This window comes from Amyelois transitella, chromosome 21, assembly GCF_032362555.1.
Source record: "Amyelois transitella isolate CPQ chromosome 21, ilAmyTran1.1, whole genome shotgun sequence".
NCBI lineage: Eukaryota > Metazoa > Arthropoda > Insecta > Lepidoptera > Pyralidae > Amyelois > Amyelois transitella.
In genome coordinates this window covers 110,001-133,367 of record NC_083524.1, presented here as the reverse complement: position 1 = coordinate 133,367, position 23,367 = coordinate 110,001, and the positions used below count along the sequence as shown (strand labels likewise).

General features: G+C 39.4%; 1 protein-coding gene across 1 annotated transcript in view; it reads left to right on the top strand.

Moving 5' to 3' along the window:
- Positions 1–276: 276 nt before the first annotated feature.
- LOC106140256 (rho GTPase-activating protein Graf) overlaps positions 277–23,367 on the top strand; it is a 32,541-nt gene continuing 9,450 nt past the window's right edge. Inside the window, exons 1-9 of the mRNA XM_060950186.1 lie at positions 277–673; positions 4,663–4,820; positions 15,338–15,409; positions 18,336–18,437; positions 19,772–19,987; positions 21,003–21,074; positions 21,566–21,724; positions 22,492–22,572; positions 22,831–23,049. Of these exons, the coding sequence (XP_060806169.1) occupies positions 514–673; positions 4,663–4,820; positions 15,338–15,409; positions 18,336–18,437; positions 19,772–19,987; positions 21,003–21,074; positions 21,566–21,724; positions 22,492–22,572; positions 22,831–23,049 (1,239 nt within the window). The 5' untranslated portion in view covers positions 277–513. The remainder of the gene's footprint in view (positions 674–4,662; positions 4,821–15,337; positions 15,410–18,335; positions 18,438–19,771; positions 19,988–21,002; positions 21,075–21,565; positions 21,725–22,491; positions 22,573–22,830; positions 23,050–23,367) is intronic.

Here is a 23,367-nt window from a genome sequence, read left to right as displayed (position 1 = left end):
GATCCAATAGGTACGGGTTAGGTTTACCTGCAAAGGTGTGGGGGTCAGATGGGAGTCACTTCGTGTAAAAATCTGACTCACCTATCTCAATCAGAACAAAACCCTGGGCTCCTCTTCAGAGTTTGAGGATGCAACCGGGACTAAAGTCAGGATGAAAAAAAATTTATTGTATAGCTACAAAAAATTAAAAAAAATATTAAATGCCTTGACAAAATCTACCAGAAGCGTATGTATTTTTCAATTTTTTTCTGCATTGTTAATGGCAACACCATTGGCAGTAGCAGTAGTTGAATGACAGCTACGCAGTGATTGCATATCAATTTGACTGAATCGAAAATATTTAACTTTTTTATTAAATTTATCAGTGTATTAGCCTAACGTTGGATCGGATTCGTCCCCGACGCGTAATTAATTCCGTCCTTGTGCAACGTAATTGTGTAGCGTCGCCATGCCGTCGAGGGCGGGCGCGCAGTGAAAGTATCGTGTCCGTGATCCAGCTGCCAGTGGGTGAGGATGGGCGTGGGCTTGCAGCCGCTGGAGTTCACCGAGTGTCTGGCGGACAGCCCGGCCTTCCGCGAGAACCTCCAGCGCCACGAGAAGGAGCTGGACCGCACCAGCCAGCAGATCAAGCGGCTCATCAAGGAAGTCAAGGATGTCGTGCAGGCCGCCAAACGTAAGTCTCCTCAGCTGCCTACTATAGGTACTTCCTTGTCGCATTTTAACGGCCTCTGTGGCGCAGCGGTAGTACGCTTGCCTGTGACACCGGGGGTCCCGGGTTCGAATCCCGGCCAGGGCATGATGAGAAAAGAACTTTTTCTGATTGGCCTGGGTCTTGGATGTTTATCTATATAAGTATTTATTATAAAATATAGTATCGTTGAGTTAGTATCTCGTAACACAAGTGTCGAACTTACTTCGAGGCTAACTCAATCTGTGTAATTTGTCCCGTATATATTTATATTTTAATCATGCCTACTTTGTCAACACAAACAAGATATTCAAGAGTGTCTCTATGGTAGTGATTTTAGCAAAGCCCTTATAAACCTTGATGCCCTACATTATCAAATCAAACAATAGCATAATAGAAATAACCTATTTACATACTAATTAATACATATTTTTACAATGCTGTGTCAACTCACATCATAACCATTATAAATGACCTGCTTCTCCCACAATGCTGAGATATTATACCAAATGCAAATAAAGGTATAAGATTAAAGAACATTAAATATATTTTGGCTGTTCCCTATTGTAATTTAAAGGCATGACTCACAGTAATAGATTAATAATTACTACTCTGGTTATTAGTTGCAGTTTCCAAAATATCTGACTTTTCAGCTAGTGGGTAAATGTATTTATGGGTTTAAATTTCACTAAAGCCATGAATGAATTACTATTTCAGTAGGTACCTAAACATATTGCTAGTTTCACATGTCAGTGAGCATATCCAATGTTTAAACACTGAGAGAATCTTGCCCATATTTTCTAGGGTCACAAGATAACCTGCTTCTTTCATTGGGATTGTAGGGAGACCTCGAATTCCCCCACAGAAAGTCCAACTATGAAACATAACAAAATTTTTGCCAAAATTGGTGCCGTGTGGTTCCCGGCACCAATAAAAAAAAAGAATAGGACCACTCCATCTCTTTCCCATGGATGTCGTAAAAGGCGACTAAGGGATAGGCTTACAAACTTGGGATTCTTTTTTAGGCGACAGGCTAGCAACCTGTCACTATTTGAATCTCAATTCTATCATTAAGCCAAATAGCTGAACGTGGCCTTTCAGTCTTTTCAAGACTGTTGGCTCTGTCTACCCCGTAAGGGATATAGTCGTGATGATATGTATGTATGTATGTATGTACAACATTTTTTCAGGCATCAATGGGTTTTTCAATTGCTTTTGGGCCCATGGTCTAAAAATCAATTTTACTTGTAAGGAAAATGTTACAAGTTATGTTCTCTAATCAATTAGAAGCGATGTAAACAAACAACAAATGAGATGCAGACAGCGCCAAACAAACAATCATTTGCATAATGTAAATCCTGTTTTCTAATTCATGCCTGGCGGCTATCATTCAACTGTTCACTGTTAGACATACACACATAAGTATAATCACGTCTCCATCTGTAACAGGGAAGATAAAGCCAATAGTGTTGGAAAGACTGGAATATCAAATACAGCTGTATGGCTCAATGGTAAATTGGAATTCATACATTAAAGATAAGAATCCCAAATTAATTAGCCATTCCCTGGATTGACTTTTAAAATCCATGTGGGAAGTAGCGCGCACACATTACCTATGCTTTTTCCCTACCAGACCAGTATGACAGTATTGTACATAGTTAGCAACAATTTACGGATACATGCATAATATTTTCAATATCGTATGCAGTGCTATCTTGCCAATGAAGTGTTGCAAGATAAAGTTTCAGTGATATGAAACTGTGGAAACATATCAAATTAATACAATAGCTATAATTGAATAACAGTCGTGAGTCAGGCCAGTCATTGCCGTTTGCAGAGCTGATATGATCGTATTATCTATGATAACTGATATGGGGCTTGTGTAATGTGTAGCCTGACAGTTGTGTGCCAATGGCAATGTAATCATTACTTCATTTGAAGACAATTGTTTAAGTACATTGGCATGCCCTGCATAGTTATGGAGGCAGTTTTGTTTATGGAAAATTTCCTTAAGGGTTTACATTATTTTATCCGTATAGCTTGGCTGTAATAGCTGTACCACTGTATGCCTCCAGGTATACTCCACTTGGTTGCAGTCAAGCTGAAGTTGATAGGCCAACCATACCCCTATAAAATATATGTAAATGAACAATATAAATCAAACATCTTTCTTTCTACAGCAATAAGTTATTGTTTTTGGCCACACAGTTTCCTTTAGTCCTAGAAGCAAATATTTGACAAAATTATTTGTTAAGACAGGAGAAATGCAATGTTGGTAAAAGTTAGTTTTTACAGCTCAGCAGAGTCGGTATGTGTGTCAATGGCTGCGTTAATTAGTGCTCAGCAAATCACAGACCAACGACAGCATTATTACTTAGTTGTGTATTGTGGAATCAGAGGAGATCAATATAGAGTCAAAGCTTATATTTAAAATTGATTGATTTTTTCTTGACCTTAACTTTAAATTTTAAACTTGACATTAAGATTGGAATGGCTGTAGAGAAAAGAAATTCACATACACATATCACATGTTTATGAGGTAGGCAGTGGCAAAAGTGACAAGATTTTGAAGAAGAATTAAAGTTTAGAGCCATGTAGAAAAAAATAATAATATATTTAAAACTTATGATGAGTACAGAGCAATTTGTCTCTATTCTCCTATCTTTTCTCTAGTTTTTGGACTTGGAAGAAGATAAAGAGCAGTGTATTGTAATAAAAAAATCGTTTTTCACAAGAAAGATATTGTTACCCCCAATTAGCAGATAAGATGTTCTCTAATCACTACAGCATGCACTCACACTTGCAGCCCTTACTATACTGCAGCTTGATTATAGCATTCGTAATGCTGATTTCAGATAAAATCAAAACAAGAGAAATTGAAATTTTATTTTCTTATATTAGGTATTAAAATTTTATTTTAATATTAATATTTTCAACAAGCTTTGACTCTGTATGTTTTATTTGTGCGCGCTATACGCTGTAGGTATGTGATGTGTGAAATGACCAATGCTCGTTATCGCGTCGCGTCGCCCGCGCTGCATTGTTTACGCCCGTATCTGCTGCGCCTGCGCCGCGTGCGTCATCTCGTGTCTCCATTGTATGAAACACGCCAAATTAGTTGCCCACTTTGTTATAAACATCCTCACAGAACTGATACAATGTCTTGTTGTCGCTTGTCTAGTTTGGACTTATGGGACGCGACTAAACTTAGGATTTAATAATGAGTCCTTGTTCTCAAAGCATACTTTTTCCTTGCAGTAAACATGACTTATTGTTCTGAACAGATTATCTAGGTTTGTGTTCTAAACACATTCAAAATTGTTTGCGGCAGAGACAAATACATATGTATGTATTTACTTAGTGAACGGGCCGAGGGTCTGTTGTCTGTCTAGTCAGAATAAAAAAGAATTTTCCCGTTCAAGATACGTCTTGTCGTCTCGTCGTCTTATGGTCGTCTCCTTAGTGTCCAAGTCGATTGTCCTTTTTTTCACAGTCTGTCAGTCGGTTTTAGTCATCTAAAATGTTAAGTCAAAGAGTCCGTTTGTCCATGGAGGCTGAACGGCCGCTACACTTAGAATAATTCTCATGGCAATTTTAAAAAAAAGCCTATAATTACAATGGTAATATTTTAAGAGTTATGTATGATTGTTGGCTAGATGCACCTGTCTCGTATCGCGATGATGAGACAAGGCATCTTTATGGTAAACAAGAACACTGAAGAAGTGGTGTCCCGTAAGTCGTGAATGTTGAAATAGAAAAAAATACTTAGGAAGCATTTGTCTCACTTTTTCATTGACAATCATCATAATACAGATGTTATTACAGACAACAGTTCTTTCGATGGTCATGTCATTTGGCCTATGAAGAGTTTGATGACATAATTTTTTACGTAGATGTAGTCAGAGATCAGTTTCAGACTATTTTTTGAAGTTAAATGCAAAAATATTGTCTAAATGAGTTGAACGTTTGTCCAGGTCTGGGCGCAGCTCAGCTGGCGCTGGCGTCCAGCATGGAGCAGTTCGAGTTCGCGTGCATCGGCGCCTCCATGACGGAGGACGAGCGGGTCATCTCCCACTCGCTGCACCACTTCGCGCACCTCATCCGCAACATAGAGGATGAGCGGGACCGCATGGTTGGTATCTAGACTAGACATTCCATCCAAAACATTATCAAATACATAATGTTGTCCATTATTTCTTGTTTTAAACTCAATTCTATTATCAAAGCCAAAAAGCTGATCGTGATCGTTTTCAAGACTGTGTTCCCCGCAAAAGATATAGACGTGACTATATGTATGAATTATCCATCTAAAGTAAAGGCTAATTTTAGCTATTGAAATACACTGTTACACAAAAAAATATGACAAATCTCATTGGACCTTGAAATGACTCAAAGGCAAAGCCATGAATTCCTTATCAAATAATAGCTCGGTGGTACCTATCAGATAAGCGATTAGCCCTCGAGCGTGTGCGGCGGCGCGCGGCCGGCGGCGGGTCTCGTGCTCAAAGGTCGCCTATTTTGGCATGTTTGGGTTACATGCTTCATTGCGTTTAGTTCACGACACAATGACTACGTACTTACCTACACAGCTCAGTGGCAGTGGTTTATTAGCCAGGCCGCCTTACTAAACCTAAAAAAGTTAAGCAATGCTAAGGTAATATACTAGATGACACCATGACGCGTTATAAATTTAGTCTTATATTTTGTCAGTACATGTAAGCCATGAGGACTTAACTGTGATACTGGATAGACATTTTCAACCAACTTTTACCCCGAACTATCTTAAGGGGGATGAATAAAAGTTTTCCATCCGTTTACAAGACTTCACGGTAACCCAAACACCCTTCTCGCGTTTTAGTTCATTTTCATTTATCTGCTTGTAGAGTAGTGTTATGCCGTTTTATTCCTGCTAAATTATGCAGTCAATTCTGCGTCGCTGAATCACTCGAATGTTAGTCAAACTACAAATACATATCTTGGTAGGGTTTTCATTTTGTTAGAAGTAAACTAAAAAGCCACAGGTCGTGTCGTGGCCCTGCGTCGTGGCCTTGAGCACTTTCTCCAGTGTAGCCCGCCCCGGTGTACTATGGGTACGTACTACTGGTACCCAGTATGCGTGCGCGTGCGTCGGCATGACTTTTACTTGCACACGTGAGCGGAAGCCGAGGGGAATCACAATCAGTGCCTGGGCTCTACTATAGGCTTCATTAGCATTTGTAAATAGGATGGGTCAAACGTTGCAAAATGTTAGCTTTGAATGAGCAAATAAAAAGCTAAACATAGGCATTGATGAGGACAACTAGTCCTGATTTATAATTTTTGACGAAATAAAAAACTATTCAGAAAAACTTTCAAAAAAAGGCGGGAAGATTTTTCTTCTTTTTTTTACAATAGAAATTGCGCACAGATAATTAATTGGCGCAAACATGCCCCCGGGCGTTGAAAGCCTCTCTTTCAACCAAACTCTTCGTCGACGGGTAGAGGGCAAATCCTATTGAAAGCTCTTCGTATGACTTCAACAGATGTGGTGATGTCTGCCACCCGAACAATTCCATCTGATCCAGGATGAACGGCAATGACTCTTCCCAATCGCCATTTGAGAGGAGGTAGATGATCTTTCTTTACGACGACCAATGCACCCAGCTTCAGTGTATCGTTGCCCTTTTGCCACTTGGTTCTGTGCTGCAACTCAGACACGAACTCCTTACTCCAACGAGCCCAAAAATGCTGGCGTAGCTGCTCTATTCGATGGAAACGTGATAATGAAGCAGTGGAATGGTCCTTGATATCATGCCGTGGAAGTGAAGTAAGAGGCCGGCCTATCAAAAAATGTCCTGGAGTCAATGGGGTGCAATCTGCTGGATCGGAAGACAGAGGCGTCAGTGGACGTGAATTTAATATTGCCTCAATCTGGACTAACGTGGTGTTAAGTTCTTCAAACGTAAGGTTACAATTTCCCAACACTCGCCTAAGGTGGAATTTTGTTGACTTAACACCCGCTTCCCAAAGACCGCCGTAATGAGGGCTATACGCAGGGATAAAATGGAATTTGATACCATCATAAGCTAATTGTTCGCTCAAGGAATCACAATTAGTTTTAAGAAACTTCGAAAGTTCATTGCAGGCCCCTACGAATGAGGTACCGTTATCGGAATAAATATCATCGGGCTTTCCCCGTCGCGAAATAAATCGAAATAATGCTAGTAAATACTTATTACTCGTTAAGTCACTCACCAGCTCCAAATGGATAGCTTTAGTGGTGAAACACACAAAAATTGCAATGTACACTTTTATCAGCTTACATCCGCGACCTTGCCGACTAGCAGCCATGATGGGACCAGCATAGTCCACACCAGTGCACTGAAAGGGGTAACCGCCTGGAAGGAGACGCTGCTGTGGTAAATTGCCCATTATAGGACTAACTGTTCTACCTGATATGCGACAGCAACGTACACACTTACGATAACAACTCCTCGCTAAATTTCGTCCGCCTATAGGCCAGTACGAATCTCTAATAGTAGCCAACATCAATTGTGGGCCTGCATGCATTAACCTTATATGTTCAAATTCAAAAAGTAATTTTGTAAATTTATGAGTGGACTGTAAAATAATAGGGTGCTTTTTATCAAAACAAAACAAGGAATTAACTAAGCGTCCTCCAACACGCATTATTTTATTATCATCAAGAAATACATTAAATTTAATAAGGGCGCTTTTATTTGGCAATTTACGATTACCAGAAAGCATTTCATACTCAGGAAACGATTCTATTTGACTTTGGATAATGACAACATTTAGTGCATCCTGCAAATCATCTTGTGACAGAAATTTACTAGCTGTAGGCTTTTTTCTACACAATTTCATAAATTTTAAAACAGTACCTACAGTGCGGATAAGCCTTAAATAATTTGAAAATCTACTAAAATCTATAAGAGTGTAACTTAGACTATCATTACGAATAGTAGCGCTCAAAGAAACAGAAGGTTGAGTTTCAGGTAGATCGTTTAACTCTAATGATTTACATGGAGAAGGCCAATGTGAACTATGTTGCTTTAGAAAGCTGGGACCGCTCCACCATAAATCCAAAGATTTCAGAACACCATTTCATGAATCACCTTTATAAATATTAGTTTTTTCAGTCATATGACCTAACTGTATATATTTAGACATGAAATCTCAATACATATTGCCATAGGCTTTAATTTCAGTCTACGTTCTAGAGAATAAAACATTTAGATGCCCTTTGGAAGGAGTTTCCTAACATGGAAGGACTTTGCTTCATTGGAATACGAACACAAAAATGACCATCTTCTAAACGTGTCGTATTTTTCAAAAATGTTCCTAACATAACCTTTCTTCAGGTGAATAATGAGAGAATGGAGGGTTTATCTTTTCCAGATTCCAAAACTTCACCAAATCATTGTGAATTTTATTAAAATCATTATTAAAAGAGGAATCTGTCTGAGTAAAATTACAAGAAATATCATTTGACCTACGCTTACCTGGATTATAAATAACAGGACCGGAAACTATCCAGCCTAGTAACGTGTGACACAGTACCGGCTTACCTACACCTAGTCTAATTCTCTGTGACCCGACCAAGTCCCAGAAGAGATCAGCACCTATTAATATATCTACTTCTGACGGCTTATTAAATGTGGGGTCCGCTAAAAATATGTTATCTGGAATATTCAAGTCTAAAATGTCGATTTCACGGCAAGGCATAACACTCATTAATGATGGCAAAATAAAACAACTTAACTTTGCAGTATAAGAGTTGTATAAAGAGGTCATCTTTACGTGACATATTTTGCCTACGTGAGAACTCACGTTATTTATGCCATAGACTGAACCATTAACATGACAAGTATTCAAATTGAGCCGAGTACATAAGCGTTCTGTCATAAATGATGAAGTACTACCACTATCAAGCAGGGCCCGCACTATGTGCTCACGATCGTTCTGATCACATAACTTGATGAGAGCGGTAGACAACAAAACACCACCGCGGTGTTTACCGTTATCACCACAAGACGAACTGAGATCCGCAGACAAAGTTAAATTATTTGCACTCGCATCAGTGCTTGTCCCAGCGTCAGCGGGCGGTAACGAGGGCATGGAAACAAATGAGCTATCTCGTGATGTATTTTCATTAGCATTATTATTGCAAGAATTTGAAACAGGCTTATTATTCGTCCAATGCAACAATATATTGTGACGGCGTTTACACAATTTGCAACCTGGCCTTTTACAACGATTGGCGAAATGACCAACACGAAAACAATTATAACAAACTTTATAGTTAGGCATTAACTTGTAACGGGCGTCTACACTAAGCGCAAGGAATTGTGAACAACTACTTAACAAGTGATCTGACTTACAGTGCGGACACGACTTATTATTTAAATTATTATTATTGGGATTTGCAACAAGCATAGATTGTATCCTACCTGTACTATGCTTAGAGGGAGAAGCATTATTGCGAGCTCGCGCTAACTCTAAGGTTTCCAACAAATCAGAGCGCGAGCGAATGAATTGTAGGAATATACTGAATGTTATTACTATATCTTTATCTATGCGACCCTTATGATCCTCCCACTCACGCAATGTTTGCTGAGGTAATTTACAAGTCACTATATATATTAATAAAGTGTCCCAGTGTTTCACAGGCTCACCTAGTGACTCCAATGCACGTAGATTTTTATTAAGTTGATCAATTAAATCTTTTAACACAAAAGATGACTCTTTTACTATAGTGTTTAAATTAAATAAGGAGGATAAATGATTCTGCACCAATAATCTTTTATTGTCAAAACGATCACATATCAATTTCCAAGCTATGTCGTAATTTCCGGCTGAAAACTCAACGGCATGAATTACTACAGCAGCAGATCCCTCCAAAGACGCTCGCAAGTAATGGAATTTATTAATTTGGTCAATTTCGTCATTACAATGAATAAGGCTGATAAAAGTGTCACGGAACTCCAACCAATTGCTATAAGTCCCGTTGAACTTTGGGAGCTGAATGGTGGGCAACCTAACAGGCTTACGTTGACTAATACGGGTAATTTTATCACTACTTACCGATTCTTTATCATTATTGTACTTACATAGTAAGTCCTGTGCCCTAGACAGTGAGTTGTAATACAAAGACTCGAACTCAGCTCGTTCGGTTAATCGAAAATTGATATCGTCAGCTAAACATTCTAAACGTAACTGTACCTCATTGTAAAGTTCATACATACTTTCGATCTTCCCCATCCGTAATTGCAATTCCCTGACCGTACAACTGTCTAACTGTTCATCAGATTCTGGCAACCCATCCAGGTAATTGATGAATAGCGTCAAACGTCCCTTAAAACTACCTCGTTTCTTAACAAGTTCCTTCTCTTCAGACATATTGGGAAACGGATGTGGTCAACCTGAAATGTTTACAATGTAAAAATAAACAACCGATGTTTAAAGTAAAGATACAGTTATGCCTACCAATTTAATGCGTTAATTATCTAACAATAATTTGTCGACAATTAAAATAACAAAAAGCATTAATTGAAAAAGAATGTGTCGATAATTTAACTAAAACAAACTTTACTGTCTATTAAATGATAACAAGGGCCTTAGTGATTTTCGTTGCAAAAATAAACTATCAAGTTAATTAATAACTTTGCATTGAAAATAAGTACATCACCATGAATAAATAGGCTCATTAAACCGAAATAACAAATTACAATCATACACGACGGCAACCAAAATTTGACCTACCTAGGTTCCTATGATACACCTGCGATGATAACGTAGTAACAATGAACTGACCTATGCACCTTTATTTTACGTGAATAATAAAAGAATTTGCTAAAATAACAAATAATATATCCAAATAATGAAACAACAATGCTTCCTATACCTATTTAATTAAGTATAATTAGGATATAATTATAGCAAATATTACGTAAAAAACAATGGAGAAAGATGCTAGGTATTAACAAACATAAAGTGTAATAAATAGTACTAACCTTATAAAATCCTTAATTAACACACTTTACAATACCTGTTCGAGTGTTGGGTTAGTTATTTAAATATAATATTACTACTTAACACCATATAAATGTACTCCGTCATCTGCAGAATTTTCCTTTAGGTAGTAATGCCGCCTCGAGTCCGGTGATATTAATAATCGTCAAATTTACTAAAATTATTCATATTAACGCTGATCCACATTAATTATTCATCCGGCTTCGGTTTTGGACCATGATGAGGACAACTAGTCCTGATTTATAATTTTTGACGAAATAAAAAACTATTCGGAAAAACTTTCAAAAAAAGGCGGGAAGATTTTTCTTCTTTTTTTTACAATAGAAATTGCGCACAGATAATTAATTGGCGCAAACAGGCATCGTATATATTAAACATACATACATACATAAAATCACGCCTCTTTCCCGGAGGGGTAGGCAGAGACTACCTCTTTCCACTTGCCACGATCTCTGCATACTTCTTTCGCTTCGTCCACATTCATAACTCTCTTCATACAAGCTCGGCGGTTTCGGGTACTTTTGACCTGACCCTTTACCAGGACGTCCTTAATTTGATCAAGATACGTTCGTCTAGGTCTTCCCACTCCGACCTTTCCCTCCACACTCTCCTTGTATATCTGCTTAGTCAACCTGCTTTCATTCATCCTCTCCACATGACCGAACCATCTTAACATACCCTTTTCTTCCTGTTTTTTTCCTGTAACTACATCTTCTTTCACATCACAACATTCCCTTATCACGCTGTTCCTTATCCTGTCACTCAATTTCACACCCATCATACTCCTTAACGCTCTCATTTCCACTGCATTTATTCTGCTTTCATGCTTCTTTTGCCATACCCAACTTTCACTCCCATACATTAATGTCGGGACCAACACGCCCCTGTGCACAGCCAGTCGAGCCTTTTTGGATAGTTTCTGACTGCTCATAAAGGCATGCAAAGCTCCATTCACCATGTTCCCCGCGTTCACTCTCCTTTCAATATCACTATCATACTTGCCATCTGATGTAAACTTTGATCCTAGATATACAAACTCTTTCACTTGCTCCACTTTTTCTCCTCCAATCAAAATATTACATGCTGTCATTTCTTTCTCCATTTCAAAAACCAGTGTTTTAGTTTTACTTACGTTCACTTTCATTCCTTTCTCTTTTAAAGCTTCATGCATACAGTTTACCATCTCCTGTAACTCCTCCGCTGATGACGCCAGTATAACCTGATCGTCGGCATAGAGCAGACATTTGACGAGTAACTCATTCATCCTTAATCCACTTTTAGACTCTTTCAAATCTGTCAAACAGCTATCCATAAATAGGTTGAACAGCCACGGTGACGCAACACATCCTTGCCTAACGCCTTTCTCAATCTTAAACCACTCAGTGTGCGCTCCGTTTATCCTGACACAAGCACTCGAATCCTCATATAAGGATTTCAGTGCTCGTATTAAGAGACTGCTCACCCCATGCATAGAAAGTGCTGACCACAATTCATTCCTCTCAACTCTGTCATAGGCCTTTTCCAGATCTACGAATGTGCAATAGACTTTTTGACTCTTGGCCAAAAACTTTTCGGCTATGCACCGCAAGGAAAAGACCTGATCAGTACATCCCATTCCCTTTCGAAATCCCGCTTGAGCATCCCATATTTTGTCATCAGTTTCATTCCTGACTCTATTAATCAATACCTTAGCATACAATTTGCCGACGACGCTAAGCAGGCTTATACAACGATAATTTTTGCAGTCCAGCTGTGACCCTTTTCCTTTGTAAAGTGGCACGATAACAGCCTTACACCAATCTTTTGGTACTCGGCCGCTTCTCCAACACAAATTGAAAAGGCAGTACAACTGACTAGCTACTACGCCTTTTCCTGCTTTAAGCATCTCGACCGACACTCTATCACACCCAGCAGCCTTTCCCGCTTTCATACTCTTAAGTGCTTCCACAATTTCGAACATTTCAATTTCGCCTTCCATCTCATTCTCTTTTTCTTCGCTATAGCAGAAATCTTTCTTATTTCCTTCCTTTTTTTCAAATAAACTTTCAAAATAGTCCTTCCATATCTTTAGTACACATTCTTCTCCTTTCACAACGCTACCATCCTGGCATCTGATCCTAGTCAGCTCTCTGGTTATAGTATTTCCTCGGGCTGACCTTACGGATTTCCAGAATACTTTCAGATTTGACTGAAAGTCTTCTGATAGCCTTTTATCAAAATCCTCTTTATACTCTTCTTTCTTTCTAATCACAGCTTTCTTAACCAAATCTTTAATTTTCTTATATTCCTTACGTGCTTCATTCACATCTTCATCTATAACCTCTTGCATTCTTAAGTTAGCTTTTGCTGCTAACAAATCCAGCCATGCTTTCTTCTTTAATCGCACAAGTTCTTGCACATCTTTACTCATCCACGCATTTTTGTGATTTTTTCCTTTCCTTCTTCTACTTACACCACACACTTCAACAGCTACTTTCACAATTCTTTCTTTAAATTCCTTCCATCCATCTTCAATATCGCTCATTTCCTCTAAATCTTCAAATTCATCCTTCAGTCTATTAATATACTTCTTACCTACATCCATATCTTGCAAATTTTCTACTTTTACTCTTTCCAAAGCGCTGGTTTGCTCCCTTACCCTGTGCCGCCAGCGATTGAAGATACCCCTTATCCGGGATATCACCAGTAAATGGTCCGAGTCAATGCCAGCACCGCGATATGCACGGGTATCCAGCACTTTGTTCTTCAATCTTTCATCTACAATCACAAAGTCTATCATACTTTTTAAAATACCTTCCACTCTTGTGTAGGTGTGGATCTCTTTATGTTGAAACATTGAGTTCGACACAAAAAGATCCCACTCTAGACAAATTTCTAATACACTTCTTCCATTATCATTCACCTTTTCGTCACCAAACGCACCAAGCACCTTTTCATATCCATCACGCTTTACACCCACCCATCCATTAAAATCACCTAACATAATAATCTTCTCATTTGGCTTGGTAACTTTCAATACTTCTCTTACACTATTCCAGAACTCCTCGTTTTCGCTTTTTGCTGATGTTGTACCCCTCGAACCCACATCCCAAGGTGCATAAACACCTAGAACGAAGATCCGAGTGATTCCAACTTTCAGCCTAATCCATAGAAGACGAGGGCTGACACACTCATACTCATTCACGCACTCAGCCATTCGTGCAGAAAGAATTAGACCGACCCCTTGACAGCCTCGGCTGGTACTGGAAATTCCAGACCAATACGCCGTGTAAGGGCCGTGCTGCGTCGCGTCGCATCCTTTCCGCTTCGTTTCATTCACGCACAACACATCCAAACGTCTTTCATCCATCATCTGGCATACTTCCTCAATCTTATCCTTCATTCCTCCTCTTACATTCATCGTCGCAAAGCGGCTTTCAGCAGACCGCATACCGCTCCCGCCGGGAACGAGACGTGATGGGGTGCGGACACCATCGCCGCCATTTATATGCTTTTTAAGGTTCATAATGCGATTCCCACGAGACGCTAGGGAAAAATTTTGTCCGCCCCAGCAGAGCCCCGCATGCCAGGGTAAGGCTAGCCATTACCTGGGGGTCGCCCAACCCCATGGCGGAAGTGGCACGCTCGAGACTAGGCTCGCCCCTAGCCATGCATCCATCGGCGCGGCAGACCTTAGATTGGCATATATTAAAATCCTTGCTTATTGAATATAGGTTATAGGTATAGGTTTTCTTATGGAGTGACTAAGACTGCGCATGCGCACGCTCTGCGTACAAAACGGTTCAGTTATTTAATATTTTGTGGTGCCGTGTGGTTCCCGGCACCAATAGAAAAAAGAATAGGACCATCCACTCTCTTTCCCATGAACGTCGTGAAAGGCGACTAAGGGATAGGTTGGATTCCTATTTTAGGCGATGGGCTAGCAACCAGTCACTATTTGAATGTGAATTCTATCATGTAGCTAAACAGATGAACGTGTCCTTTCAGGCTTTTGCTGACTGTTGGTTCTGACTACCCCGCAAGGAATATAGACGTGTTTATATGCAATGTTATTTTATATCGCTAACTTATCTGTCAATTTTCTTTATCTCACTATTACAGCGCGCCCTCTCAAGGGCAGTATATGTTTCGAGTAGACAATACAAGTGGTATAGACATGCCACTCTTGCGTTATCACCTGTGAACCAATGAAGCCAATCGAACTGATTGTGACGGTGTCGTTATATTTGACAATATGTTTAACGATATGTCACTAAGGGCTACCGATTGTGTTAAATAAAAATAAATGGAGCCCTCAACATTAGGAGAGAAATGGTTAACGTTAAGAGCAATATATTATGTATGTACATGAGGATTCGCTCGTTTTAGGTAATGAAAAGAAAAAAATAACTTGAAAATAACTACCTTTGATCTAACACCAATTAGTTGTAGCGTTATTCAGTCTTTCTGTGTAAGCCTACATGTTCGTAGTAAATAATGACCTTTGCACGTAAGTGTCAAACTAGGTGAGGTATGGAGGTCAATATGGCCTACCCGACCTATAACACCTGTACTGACCGCCGCCATTTTGTTTATTTATGTGCTATTTGTATTGTAACCGTTTGTTGTTTATTGCAGCTGGGACGTGCGCACGAGCAGATCATCCAGCCCCTGGAGCGGTTCCGCAAGGAGCACATAGGAGCCGTCAAGGTAACTGACTCATTAGAAGTTACTCATTGACGTAATACAATTTGATAGCGGCTTAAGTTGAAGATGACTGAAACCGGACAAGTGCAGATTGATAGATGTTAAAAAGCTGATAATGGGCCTTGAGCGTAACACCCGAGGGGTGCGACTGAACACACTTTGAACAGAGTTTTTTGACACATGGCAGAAAACAGTTTGTGCCGTGTGGTTCCCGGCACCAGCCTAAAAAATAATAGTACTACTCCATCTCTTTGCCATGGATGTCGTAAAAGGTGACCTAGAGATAGGTATACTTGGGATTCTTCTTTTAGGTGATGTGCTAGCAACCTGCCACTTTTTGAATCTCATACCATTAAGGCAAACAGCTGAACATGGCCTGTCAGACTTTCTAGACTGCTGGCTCTGTCTACCCCGCAAGGGATATTGACGTGATAATGTGAAGGAATGAATGAAAGAAACAGTTTCTAATAGCTCCATTACGCCTCGCATGATTCATGTATTAAGTTTTCAATTTCTCTTGCATTTCCACCGGTAATTGTTATTATTACGGACGATTAAGAGGGAAAAGAAAATGAGTGAAACTTCAAGGCTTTACCGCTCCTGTACAGCGGATAGTCAAGTTTACCTCAGCATATGAATAAAAATATCCTTAAAACCCAGGCCACGTTAAAATCAATCGTAAACAATAGGTACATACATGTAGTCATGTCTATATCTCTTGCGGGGTAGACAGGTCCAACAGTCTCGAAAAGACTGAAAGGCCACGTTCAGCTGTGTGGCGTGTTGATTTTCAAATAGTGACAGGTTGCTAGTACATCGCCTACAAGAGAAATCCCAAGTTTACAAGCCGCCTTTTACGAAATCCATGGAAAAGATATGGAGTGGTTCTGTTCTAAAGTGTCGGAAACCGCACGGCACCGTTCGTAAACAATAAGTCCATTTATTTTGATACTAAAATAAAGATACTGACTTTACAACTAAGAGACTTATAAGATGATCTTTATTAGTAGGTACCTTAAGAAATGTGCAGCGTCCCAAACTTACACAAATAAACAAAAGGGAAAATATGCGACTTTTTAATAACACAAATAAAGACAGAACAAGTCATTGGAGTTCGATTTATTTACTAATTGATTAATAAAAAACAGAGGACACGCGGCCATCGACCGCTTTCGCTTTCAGCGACCAGTTTGTGCGCGTGCGTTATGTCATACTCGTATACAAATTAGTTTTATTTATTTGCCGGCGCCGATACAGGAACGTGTTTTGACTGTTAATGCAAATTAACACAAATTCGTACACTTCTGCGGCACGCGATTATTACGCACTCGAAAAAGGCTTTCGTTCGATATCTTTTGAAACTCGATTACTTTTCGGCACTCGATTATTTTTCAACAATGGACAAAGTGTAGAGAAGAATGCGGACCCCGCGCCTCAAAATATAGGGTGCAACTGGGAACACGCAGAAAAGAAGGAAGAGTCTATAAGTCCGCACAAACAGTTAATTTTTTCATTCGAAAAATAATTCGTTTTTATGATTTGAGTTTGTTTCTGTAAACCTTATGACATTCGGTAACTCTGCTGCTGTAGGTACTCCCGTTTGACTGCGTTCGTAACGAAGGAGGATAAATAAATTACTTGTATTTGATGGTAACAGCTTTGGCGTTATAACAGGAAACGCTCTGATATTGAAAGCGGATTGCGTGAATTCGCGTGTAAATTATGAAACAACATACATACTTACACATAATCACGTCTATATCTCTTGCGAGGTAGACAGAGCCAACAGTCTTGAAAGGAGTGACTGTCCATTTTAGCTGTTTTGCTTAATGATAGAATTTAGATTCAAATAGAGAAAGGTCAAATTTTGAGACAACTATAAAAATTAACATGTTTATCCCTTAAGAAACCACATATGTTCCGAAGTTCGGATGTTAAAGATGGGTACTTGTTTTTTTTAGTGGATGAGTAAATGAGAATAGTATCGCCTTTGTCAATGTTCCACCTCAATTTGTCGTAAAGTCTGAAACTTTATTTCTTGGAAATGTCGGCCACCTATTAGACTATCCTAATTTGAAAGTAAACGGTAGATGATGCACGATGACGTCACGAGGTACGTGTCCGCCAGCCACATTGACAGACTCTGACTCAAAAGCTACTCGGACTAAATACTCTTACATTTAAAACTCGAAACCCATTTAGGTATATTATTTCCTTTTTTGACTATGAATTATCAATATTAAGAAATACAATTCATTTTGTCATTTTGAAAATAGGAGATTTAAATAGTGACAGGTAGCTAGCTCAGAGCCTAAAAGAAGAATCTCAAGTTTAGAAGCCTTTCCCTTGATTTTATAATCTGTGCGCGCCTTTTTATCCAATTAAATGAGACGCATTGAGATTGACACATTAGATACTTTTGTCCACTGATAAATGAACGACGAACGACGAACCTCATTAGAATCGTTTGTTTTACCTCAATTAACTCGTCTATATCTCCAAACACTTGATATCACCAATACCATTATAATACTTCAGAACTAACTAAAAATACATACATACATAAATAATCAAGTCTATTTTCCTTAAAATATTACTATATTATTCCAAAATAATATTACTATATGTATAGGCTCATACCATGCCAGGCATGGTATGAGCGGAGCTGGATAATGTTCATCGGTTACATAACTTAATAACAATTCCTGGATCATGACGATATCAGAACATAGCATTAGTAATATCATAGGAAATCATCAAAAAAAGTTATTTTTTCATCATTACTCTTCATGATCAATGATCATCCATGCTGGTCTGGTAGCGAAGAGGAAACATACTCCTTATGTGCCAACTAAAAGAAAAAAGATTTTTCAAGTCTGCATTGTAATATTATAATGGGCCTTAACACATGGTGTGTATAATGTTACAGGAGGGCAAGAAGAAGTTCGACAAGAAGACTGCCAAGTTCTGCCAGAGCCAGGAGCGGACGCTGTCGCTCTCCACCAAGAAACACGAGAATGTCTTCCAGGAGGTGAGTTTGTTATCGATTGGGTTACGGTCCCATGGAAATAGCGCTGGCTCTGGTTTAGTTTCATATCCAGTTAATATAGGGGAAAGAGGTTTAAGTGACACGTTATGTTCTACCTTCGAATGAGACTTCCTCTAATATGATATATTCTGTGTATGAAACAACAATCTATGTAGCATACAAGTTGACCATGTGGTTCCCGGCGCCAATAGAAAAAAAGAATAGGATCCAATCTCTTTCCTATGGATGTCGTAAAAGGCAAGTAAGAGGTAGGTTTATATACTTGGGATTCCTCTTTTAGGCGATGGGTTGGCGACCTGTCACTATTTGAATATCAACTCTTTCATTAAGCCAAACAGCTGAACGTGGCTTTTCGGTCTCTTGAAGACTATTGGCTCTGTCTACCCCGCAAGCTATGTAGACGTGATTATATGTTAATTTTATGTTATAAGTTGACCGACGTAATTTAGCTGACTTATACAGTGGCAGCTTTTAAAACTACAACAATATTTTCTGAATTACTAAGTTAAGAATTCTTGTGGGAAACAACGATTTACATTTATAGTTTGAGATTCTTTTTTATCCAATGGGACTATAATGCACAAGAAACATTCTTTAGATTGGTGTTTAAGAAAGACACCCAGTATTTACATGATTTTAATTAAAACACTGAAACAACCTTTGAGAATTGATCTCATCGATTGCGTGATGACAAAATGTAAGCAGAAATATTGAAAAAAGCGGGCAGTCGCGTGCATTACCTCGAGCACGTCGTGTTAATCCGTTTAATTACATAACGCGTGGTCGCCAAGGTCGCTCGTTGTTGTGTGTAAATCACGAGCAAATCTGCTGAGAGATGGAAACTGTGTTACGTTTTATTACATGTAAATAAACTGTGTACTGCTCGAGGTAGGTCGGGGTCGCAGGCAGCCGATCGTATAACTTGGATTATGTTTTCACAAAATGTAAGGTTCCATTTAAATAGGTATTGTAGTGAGGGTTTCGTCAAGATTGAGAATACAGTTTAAAACCCTTTTAATGAGAGTCAGCGCATAAATAATAAAAAAAAATATATGTGAGACAATTTTTGTTGTAAATGACAACTTGCAAAGATGAGAGATTGACAGATATTGCTCATTTTGGGGGCATTATTCACGAACATTGAAAGGCAATGTTTTATACTCTTTAACTTTCTACTACTCCATTTAACCTCAGATATAGAAAGAGAGAGACGATAAGACATATCTACCTTAAACGTGCGTGAATAGATCGATCCATACGTAACGTGTGTCTTTCTGTTTAGTTCAATAACAGTAGGTAATATTTGGATCCCCCAGGCGGACGCGGCCATGGAGATGGCCGAGCGCGACTTCTGCCTGGCGTCGCTGGAGTACGTGTTCCAGCTGCAGGCGGTGCAGGAGCGCAAGAAGTTCGAGCTGGTGGAGACGCTGCTGGGCTTCGTGTTCGGCTGGTGGACCTTCCACCACACGGCGCACGACGTGCACGCCGACGCCGAGCCGCGCGTGCGCGACCTGCAGCTGCGCATACAGCGGGTCGGTGGAGCATTGCATACCACGTCTGATCTCGACTGAAATACCCCAAACGAACACTGTAGATTACTATGGAATTTGATACTGTAAAGTTTTGTTGATAGCCCGAGTATACGCCCCTGAGGTATACCGCTTTTAACAATTGGAAATTTAGCACTATTTGGTACATATATATACTTTTGTCTTTTATTATATTCGTCAAGAAAAAAATTACTATTATTTCACATATTTTATATTCCAAAAGACGTATTTGTCCAAAAAGAGATTTTAATGATTGTTTGACCAAAAATAATGGTCTAATTAAAATACTTTAAAACATTGTGTATAGGTGATATGCTACGTGGGTGCTCCTTGAAAAATAGGCTGATACTTGAGGAAGCCGAGGATTATAACTGGTAATGGCGATGACTCCCACGCTTCCGAATGTCTAACACACGCCCCATGTTTGCAGTGGTGTGCCGTTTCTTATTCGTAACTAAGATTGACGTTGCAGAACAGGAGAATTCATTAAACAAAAAATTCATATTTTTTTTTATTAAGAAGCGCATTTAGTGTGTGACCGATTTTACCATTCCCCGCTGATGATTCCTGTGTGTTCATTGTTTGTTTGCTCAGTTTTAATATATAACATTCACTTTATGTAGCCGGAGAATATACAGATGATATGCCAGTTCATTCATTATGTTTTGATATTTTTTTATAACTTTCTAATATTCCCCTCTATTTGCTTAGATGACGTCAACGCCTGTTTCAAATTTGATTCTAACAGACTCTTGCCCTTGTCTTCAGAAAAGCAGTCACAATTATTTTGCCACCATTCGATATTTTTTTGATTTGTAAACATTGGCGCACATTGACGCCCCATGTATTGGGTTTATCCGTTACTTTTAATCAATTCAAGTTATTCCTTTATTTTTTATGAATAATTTTGACGGCTGTTGTCAATGACAAGGCGTGTGACGTAATGTGAGCAAGTAGAGCCGCATGAGCGTGGTGTGCAGCGAGCCGCTTGTTGCAGACGCGCAGCAACTTCGAGGAGACCAGCAAGCAGACCGAGTCGCTCATGAAGAAGATGATGGAGGCCCGGCAGGTCGGACTTCTACCTTATGTAACACCTCTCCTAGCCTCCTCTCGATGTATTCTCTGTTCTCAGCTTCAAAACCAGAAAAAAATTTTACTTCATGTCTACAAAAGATACTTTGCATGCTGTAGTGAGAATTAATAATTATTTTTGAGATTACGCTTAAACGCTAAATTGCATGTGACAGCTATGCATAATTTTAAAAGCTAACCATCCTTAAATGGAAATTTCGTTACTTATAGAAAATAAATACGATAGTTTAGAAGACGTTAAATTAATGAATATTACTCTTATCTCTATGTAACGGAAGATATATCCACTAGTACAGATAGTTTTTTTGTCAGATTTACATAGGTTTATAAAATATAAAATCTTAAAAATAATATATCTTATTTGGTGTTCTTGACTTATTTCGTTTACGGAAAAGTTCCGCATAAAAATATCATTTCTTTTGTGTACTTCGATAAATAGCAGATATAGATGAAAGTTTGTCTGTCCAGAACAAGGAGGAGGAGTCCGAAGACGGTTCCCGGGCGGGCTACCTGTTCCTGCTGGAGAAGAAGGCGTTCGGCACGGCGTGGAGCAAGCACTACTGCAGCTACGAGAAGGGCTCGCGGCTGCTGTCGCTCACGCCCTACAACCAGATCAACGTCAAGACCGTATGACACTTCTGTACATTGACGCTCCTGCGACAGTTACCTCCTATAAATATACCTTTTTGTGAGCTAGATGTGGGAAAGTAGAGATGTTCTAACAGCGTCACAGACATAATGTTATTGTTGGAAAGCCCCGTCTCAATCTGTTGATGACGTCTTCTACTACCGTCATTTGCAGACTGTTCAAGGAGTAACATAATACTCTAAGGAATGTGTCGCGTTAAAATTGGATGAGCCCAATCATTATCTATTTACTAGGTGAACAATTTGATATTCAGATTACAAGAATTAATAAAATTACACAACTGATCGAGTGTGGGATAAATTTTAATATTTTTCAGAAATCAAAATAAATTTATAAAGCATTGTCATGTGTTATTGTGTTCTGGTTTGCATTTGTAGGAAGTATAGTCGCAAAGTTACGTTATTCACTATGAGAGACGGAAGGAAAAAAGAGGAGAGAAATAATCAAATTTAAAATACTATATTATGGAAATAAAATGAAAATATTTGACAATAAAAATTATTCTCTGACATTTTATCCTAACTAACAAACCATGGCAACCGTTGCTATGGCGTACATAAAGAAGGTTGCCTACACATTCTTAGCAGTATTGCTTAAGTATCTAAAGTTTAATGCTTAATTAGAAAAAATAGATGATCGATGAGATAAATACATAATTCTTACAGAGATCGTCTTCTAAAGCAAATAAAAATGGTGTTGTTGATAAAGATTGGTGATGTCAAGTGATATGAAATGAATGTGACAGGCGGGGTGCGCGGAGAGCGTGTGCGTGTGCGACGCGCGGCCGTGCGGCGACGCCAACATCGAGCGGCGGTTCTGTTGGGAGGTACACTTTATTTTTGTTTCAATGATGTTTTGATATTGATTGTGGTTTTAATTATTTGATTTGGTTTAAGAAGCGTGGGACTGGGATATAAGATGGCATAATAATGTGTAGAGAATGTGCCAGGATTAAATAAAATAACTACGTGTTGGTAATATAAGTAAACTATAATACCTATATAGCAGTATACCATACCTTTACACATGTGTCTGAATTGATTTCGGGTATCTATATAAGTTCGCTTGATGTCGGCGGCGGCAGGCGGTCCCGTCGGACGCGAGCCGCGCGCCGCTGACGCTGCAGGCGCTGAGCGCGCGCGACGAGCTGGCGTGGCGGCGCGCCGTGGCGGGCGGCGGCGCGCGCCCGGCCGCACCGGGGCCGGGCGCCGCGCCCGCCGCCCAAGCCGCGCTCGACGACGCGGGCTTCGGCTTCGTGGCCGCGCTCGTGCGCGAGATCGAGGCCCGCGGGCTCGACGAGCAGGTAAAGAGGCACATGTTGCACTCATCTACCCACTGAAACAAATCATACAAATCTCACACACACTCACTCAATAGAGATGAAGCAATCTTCACAGATTATATAAACGCTTTAGACAGATATACAGGCAGTAATTTGGATGCTAAGATTTGATAAAATAAACATTATTTTATTCACACCTCATTCTTTAATTTGCTTGAATCATAGCTTCCAATGTTTTAGGGGAAATTCTTAGAGCTTTTGCTTAAAAATTATGAATTGGCTTTACTGTGTTTGGTGTCACCCAAGGGTCCCACTTTGGCCACCTTATTCTTTTGCATC